The sequence below is a fragment of the Apteryx mantelli genome, chromosome 7 (genome assembly GCF_036417845.1).
Source record: "Apteryx mantelli isolate bAptMan1 chromosome 7, bAptMan1.hap1, whole genome shotgun sequence".
Classification (NCBI taxonomy): Eukaryota; Metazoa; Chordata; class Aves; order Apterygiformes; family Apterygidae; genus Apteryx; species Apteryx mantelli.
In genome coordinates, this window is record NC_089984.1 from 28,732,540 (window position 1) to 28,739,518 (window position 6,979).

The following is a 6,979-nucleotide window of genomic DNA, read 5'->3' on the forward strand; positions in this document are numbered from 1 at the left end:
CTATGAACGTCTATCTCCCCAGGTGCCTTCTCTAGAAGACAAATGACTTCTCTCTGCCTCCTACCGTTAGGCGTCTGAGCCCACGGCCAGGAGCAGCGCTCAGGGCAGGGCCCGGCCCAGCAGTCCAGGGCTGTCCCACGCAGATGGGGCACACAGACGCAGCAGGGACAGCCAGCCCCTTCCCAGCCCGGTGGATGCCGAGGCCGTGGGGGTGCTGGGCAATGCCAGGCAGCTGGAGGGCCCCGGCCCCCCCCGGCAGGGCGATGGCAGCAGCTGGCTGGCAGGGACCCAGGCTGGGGCCGTTCCCAGCCGGGCAGCAGCCAGGGTCACATTCCAGGGATAGCTGGGAGCTTTGCTGTTCACGCAGCGAAAGGTCACCCTTGTGAGCGCAGGCAGCTGCCGGGACCACTGCCTGGGCCAGGCAGGGGAAGAAGCAGCCCTGGGGAGGCACAGAGCAAGCCCAGCAGCTCCCACCAGAGCCAGGCTGCTTCCCAGTCCCGGCCCAGCAGGATGAGGCCCTTGTACTGCCAAGAACAGGCAGCTCCACACAGCCCCAAGCCCAGGGGCAGACAAGGCCACAGTATGACAGATGAAAACCCCAATAAGCGAGGGGACCTGGTGGCAGTCATCGCCACCGTAGCTGCATCCGGCTGCCTTCTCCACAGACACAGTGCCTGGGGTCCCAGGGGCTCCCCCCAGTACTGTGCAACACCCCCATCCTTCCTTGCAGCACTACCAGCATCACCCACACAGCCGAGGGAACAGGGCACTGCAGCCTCCGCCTGGTGGACAGGTCACAGCTGGGGTGGACGCAGCCACTGAACAGCCCCCAGAGCAAGGGGCAGAGAAATGGCCCTAAACCAGGGACGCCAGCATGGCCGGTGCTGCCCCTGTCCTGACAGCACCTAACACCCCATCCCTGCTCCACCTGCACCCATCATCCCACCCAGGGCAGCAGTAGAGACGGTACCATCTCCTATGTGCCGCAGACGCAGAGGTGCCGGGGGGGTCTGGTAACAGGGCAGCTTTCACTGGGGTAAGACAAGAGCCAAATGATGACAAGAAATTTATTGGTTGTTCTCTATATACACTTATATATTAATCTGTAGTAGAAAGCAGCAGTCACTAAGTACACAGAGCAGCCCAACTCGCACCTCTCTCACTACAGCTACCCAGCCGCACAGCCGAGCCTCAGGTTTACCCTCTCCTCACCTCTGCTACAGCTAAAAATGGGGGGAGGAAAGACTAGACCTGGATACGATGAGGCTGAGGAGCACAGGAGGGCCTAGAGCTAGCGGAACTCAGCTGAGTCAGGACCAAGGGCATCTCTTGGGGACGCAGGCAGAGCTCAGACTTGATCCCAAAAATACAGTCACCTAGCACAGTGCTCAGAAAAGTAGGGACAGAGCCCCGAGGTTGTTCTGCTCCCATCCAGGAGATGGAGGTAGGACCCGAAGTGGGAAGGATGGCTCCTCTACCACTGAGCTGGGCCACACGGCCTGGGCCGCACCTAGCAGGGCGCAGCCTGCGCTGGGGTGCCCAGGGCTTGGAGCAGCACTGAGCAGCTGCCGGGGGGCAGCCAAGGGCAGGCGATGGGTGCACGGCTGTGGGCAATGCTCCGTTTCGACCCAGCTGCTGTGGCAAATGTTGTGCAGCAAGGAGATCTGGTCTGCCTCCCCGACCACACTGGCAGGGGGAGCAACAAGTGCAAGTGTCCTCTGGCAGGGTGATGCCAAGCTGGCAACCAAGTGACCGAGGCCCCCAGCAACAAGGGCGGTGCTCCCACCACCCATGAGGCAGTACAGGACCCACATCAGGCAGCACAGGGCCCGCAGGCTGGCTGGGCCTGTTCTGGTCACTTGATGAGCACCTGGTTGCACAGAGCGCACACAAAAACTGTCTCCCGCTGAGCCTCTGGGGCTGGAAAGAAAAGCAGCTGTCAGAGACCCCCCCCTTTCCCCAGCACATCACCCACCAAGGGCACGGAGCTGCTCCGAGAGCTACACAACCATCAATGCTCTGCCCTGGGCCAGGCTACACTGGGCAGGTCCTGCCCACACTCCCCATCAGCGCAGGGGCAAATCCAGGCAGCAGACAGCACAGGTCAGAGCAGGAAGGCTCTGTCCTCCACCTTCCACTCACCTGTGGCTCCCATCACAGCCTTGGGGACTTTGAAGGAGCAACACCTGGAGCAGAAGCTGTTCCCACAGTTACTGCAGCTCCGCTGTGGATAGAGACAGGGGTGAGAGACTATGAGCAGCACTGGGAGCTGATGGGCCTGCTCCCAGCCCTCCCTGAGAAACACCACTGCCAGCAACGCTCCCTGCAGAAGGGGAGAGTGGCTGCAATCCCTGTAGCAATAACAGGGGCAGTTTGCCAGAGACACCTGGACAAACCGATTGACACTGGATCTGCATGCAGGTGTGCTCATAACCTGTGCCCAGCCTGGGACCACAGGCTCGGGGACAAACACATCCATCACTTCTTATGCTGTAACCCAATACAATGGAGGGATGCAAGCTCAAGAGAGTCTCAAACACATATCAGACTGAGCCAGGAGGAAGGGGAGGGGGCCATGAGTCCGGAGAACAGGGGGCAGCAGCAAGACAGCAATGTGCGTCTGCAGGGGACAAAAGACACATCCTTCTCCAGACCAGGGGAACGTGCAGCAAGCACCCTGCCCAAGGGCTCAGACCAGACGAGGGTAGCCTTTGCTGCTCCAGTCACACACAGTGTGGTGGCATTGAGTTTTGTTCCCACTTCAGCACGAGCCCACAAGCAAACCCACGCTCTGCTTTCACTGGAAAGCCCCCACGTCACAGGAGCTGGGCTAACCAGTGCACAGGAGCAGGTGCTGTGTGTGAAGCAGTGCACACACGCAACACGGAAGAGCCTGCCCCCAGAGCAGGGCCTTGCGCCCAGGCTGCACGCTGCCAGCACACACAGGGTCACAGCAAAATGCGCAGAGGCTCCATAGCACAAGGGATCCCTGACACCATCAGGCATGTGACAACACCCAGCACTTAGCTGAGGTCACCCACTGCTGGGCTGTGGCAGATGCTGGCCTGCGCCCAGGCACCAGAGCTGCAGGAAAAAGCAAGGGCAAGCCAGACGCACAAACCCTCTGTTCCACTGCAGGCAGCGAGCTGGGGCAGGAGAAGCCAAAGACTCACCCTCTTCTTGAGCACAGAGAAGGTGGCTGCGCAACCCGTGCAGTTCCCTGGAAGAGACAGAGGAGAGATCAGGCAGGGCTCTGCTGCCTGGGACGAGCGAGAGGCACGGGAACAGCCACGCCTGTAGTAAAGGCTCGGCTCAGAGACCAGGCTGCTGCATCCCCTCCAGCCCTGTGAACATACTCCCCACGGAGGGGGGTCTTGCTGGAGGGGCCAGCCCAGCCCCAGCAGGTCCCACGCCACTCTGGCCTTTCCCAGTTCAGTGACCCCCACGCTGTTCATCTCCCCCAAGCAGCACCCGCTCCCAGCCTTACCAAAGTTGTTGCTGGGGTAGCGCTTGCGCAGGCGCTCAGTCAGCCGTGACACCTTGCTGCGAATCACCTCATTTTTGCTCATAAAACCGTTGTCTGGGAGGCTGAGGTCAAACTCCGACGAACACTGAGAGCTCTCGTCATCCTCCTGCAGAGAGGAGGGCCAGCTGAGCGTGGAGGGGTGGCTGGGGGCACTGCCCGGGGGGCGGAAGGGCAGCCTGGCCCAGAGGCACGTGCCAAGCCAGCAGGATACTCCACCTGGCATTGCCACAAGCCATGGCAGGCAGAGGCTGCCAGCTGTGGCTGGGAGGAGATGTCCCTCTCGCACACCGTGGCAGGGCAGTACTCACCATGACCAGCAGCTGGTTCTCCTTCTCCCGCAGCGTGGGACAGAGAGGACAGGCAGTAGAGAGGGAGACAGACTGCAGAGGTGCCCAGCCCCACACCCATTTCCCTGGGCACCCAGCCCACCCTGGCCAGCCAGCCCCCCGCAGGGCCAGGACACCCCCGTGCTTGCCCCTTCCCCGCAGGGCTCTGCTCTCTCCACCTCAGTTGCCCAGCAGGCGCAACCCACCCCCGCCAGGCTCAAACCTCAATAGCATCCTTGAACTCTTCATCAGGCTCTGCCTCCTCAGCCTCCTCCACGCTGCCAGGGGTAAGGTCCTGCAAGAGATTCACAGAGCTAGTCCCGCTGTATCCTCAGCTCTGTCCAAAGAAGGGCCCACGCTCCCAGGACAGGTACCAGAGAGAGGGACCAGTCCCCCAGCAGCCCCATAAGAAGGTTATCAGGCCCAGACAGCAGGGTGAGCCCTCTCCTCCCCAGCTGAGTCCAAACACATGGCAGAAGGACTAAGCCAGACCACCAGCTTAGCAGGGCAGCCCCTTGGCAACACAGGATGGGCTCCACGGCAGGACAAACATGTTTTCAGCAAAGCAGGCAGCTGGAAGGAGCTTGTGGGCAGAGGGACATAGCCACAAGCTCAGCCCTGGGGCCTGGCTGTGCCTCCCACCACCCTGCCCCCTCTCACCTCCGTACTGGTGGGTGTGGGGGTCCGATCCAGCGGGGCAGCAGCTGGCAGAGGTTCAGCAGGCTCTGGTGTGTTCTCAAGAGGTTTGGTGCCCAGACACTGCTCGATCGAGGCCTTCAGCTCCAGTATCACTGATAAGAAGGGGATAGGGCTGGAGAGAGGTGGCACTTACCTTTCCCCAGCTGCTCCACACAATAGTTGGCTGCTAGAGCCAATCTCCAGGGCCTGAGGCAGGCTGTGCTCCCTGACCATCGGGGCATAGAAATGTCGGCTCACACACAAAGGTTAGGCCAGCTGCCAAGCTGGGAACAGGAAGGAATTCCACACCTGCCCCAGCTCAGACTGGGAAGAAGGGGCACACCGGGCACAGCTTAGTCTCACAGACCGGCTAGGATCTCACCCAACTCTCCTCCAACACGGGCCACAGAACAAGAAGTGCTTCCAGCTCTTCTCTTCCCCTCCCACAGCACATTTCCAGGCCAGTGCCATGCATTTGCCACAGGCACTGAGAGCGTTTCAAGGCCTGCGGTGGCTCAGAGACACTCTGCACAAACAGGGGCAGGCACAGAGAGGGGTGGCGAGGCTCGCACACAGGCTGTGCTGCCAGGTCCCAGTTTGCCACAGCGCAGAGGGCAGCGGTCTGCCAGGAAGGAGCACCCAGGCCAGGCCAGCCATGAGGAGAGAGCGCCGCCTCTCACAGCTCAGGGCCCAGACTCCCTTCACCCACCGTGTTGCCCTCTGGCTGGTCTGGGCCCCGCAGTCAAGGCTGGTACGGGACACTGGGCTCAGGCAAGGGCAGCATCCCTAGCTTCACAGGGCCTTTCCCCATCCCATCCCACACAGGCCAGCGGGCACCTTCAGGGAAGGCTCTTACCGTGGTAGAACTGGGCATTGCCCAGGAAGAGGGTGCTGTTGAGGATGGCCAGGACCCAGCAGAGGGGCAGCAGGTACAGGACGCAGACAGAGCCCAGCAGCGCCCCATAGAACCTGGGAAGGGGCAGCAAGACAGAGGGGTCAAGATGGGGCAGCCCACCAGCCTCACCCCACAGCACAAACCCCCCCCTCCCGCCAGTCAGGCACACCCCATCCTTCACCTGGTCCTCCGCCTGCCCTCTCCACACACCAAACGCATTAATTGCGGCTCCGCAGGCCCTCTTCCCCCCAAGCCCACCCTGTGGGCCCAGTACGGTACACCTGACCCAGAGCTACTCACTGGGAAGAGACAGTGGGGTTCTCCCAGTACAGCACACGATACACTGCCTCGCAGCTGCAGCACATCCCACTCAGGAACGCCTCCAGCTGGATGAGGCTACAAGCGAGACCACAGAGTCAAAAAGGGCCCCAAACACACCCCCGCGGTGCCCCTGCACATACGCTTTGCAGCAGCCAGGTGAGCACAGATCCAGGCCCCCGGCATCCATGGAAAAGGCTTCCTGGCCCCGGGGAAGGAGAGACCCCAGGCGGGGGCCAGGATACCGGACACTTACAAGCCCTTGACCTGGGCGACGGCCTCCTGCCGCGAGAGCTGCACCTTGCGCAGGTCCTCGCGGCGGACGCTGTGGTACTTCCTGCGCACCAGCTCGGGCTCCGAGGGCCGCGCACGGCACGTCTCCTGCAGGTAGCCCAGCAGGGCCGGCACCAGGACGAGCAGGGCGAGCACTGAGTACCAGGCGGCTGGAAGAGCCGGGAGCCCGTCAGCCCGGGGCCGCGGCCCTCTCCCGGGGGAGAGGGGGCCCCGCTCCCACCTTGGTCCAGCGTGAGCAGCAGGAAGTTGAGGCCCAGGCAGACGAGCAGGGAGCACAGCGGCCGCTGCCACCTGCGGAGCGGAGCCGAGGTTAGGCGCAGGCGGCCGCGGCCCCGGCCCCGGTCCCAGACCCGGCCCCGGCCCGCACGCACCGCAGCAGGGCGCGGACGGCCTCGGCCGCGTCCCGCAGCGGCTCCAGGTACAGCTCCAGCCGCCGGTAGCTCAGCACCAGCGTGAGGAGGTCGAAGGCGGCGGCCCGGGGCGGCGCCGCTGCCTCCGGCTGCGCCTCGGCGCCCGCCGCGCCCTCGGGGCCGCCGCCCGCCGCGCCGTCCCGCTCGGCCGCCTGCATGCCGGGCACCGCCGGGGGCGCCGGGGCCGGCAGGGCCCGGGCGGCCGCGGGCAGGGCGGGAGCGGCGCGGCCGCTGCCCCCGAGCGCTGCCGGTGCCGAGCGCGGCCCCGCTTCCGGGAGGGGGACGGCGGCGCCGTGACCTCACGGCGCACCCCTCGCTGCGTGCCCCCGCCGCCCCGCCCCGCGCCGGCAGCCGGCCAATCGGAAAGGGCTGGGCCCGCAGCCGGGCGCGGAAGCCCCGCCCCTGTGAGGGCAGGGGGCGGAAGAGGCGTCGCGCCCGGAAGCAGGATGCGGCGCGGCAGGGCCGGGCCGGGCGGGCTCCGTCTGTGGGCAGCTTCTGACCCGGGTCCGGCCTGGATGCAGGGCTGGTCCCA

General features: G+C 64.1%; 1 protein-coding gene across 1 annotated transcript; it reads right to left on the reverse strand.

The window, feature by feature from the left end:
- Positions 1–1,053: 1,053 nt before the first annotated feature.
- ZFYVE27 (zinc finger FYVE-type containing 27) lies at positions 1,054–6,605 on the reverse strand. The gene is made up of 11 exons (XM_067300115.1): positions 6,409–6,605; positions 6,258–6,328; positions 6,000–6,186; positions 5,726–5,821; positions 5,387–5,499; positions 4,513–4,643; positions 4,076–4,147; positions 3,488–3,632; positions 3,174–3,220; positions 2,143–2,224; positions 1,054–1,920 (listed from the first exon to the last, which is right to left on the reverse strand). The coding sequence occupies exons 1-11, from the start codon at positions 6,603–6,605 to the stop codon at positions 1,856–1,858; spliced, it is 1,206 nt and encodes a 401-aa protein (XP_067156216.1). The 3' UTR covers positions 1,054–1,855.
- Between the last annotated feature and the right edge of the window lie 374 nt (positions 6,606–6,979).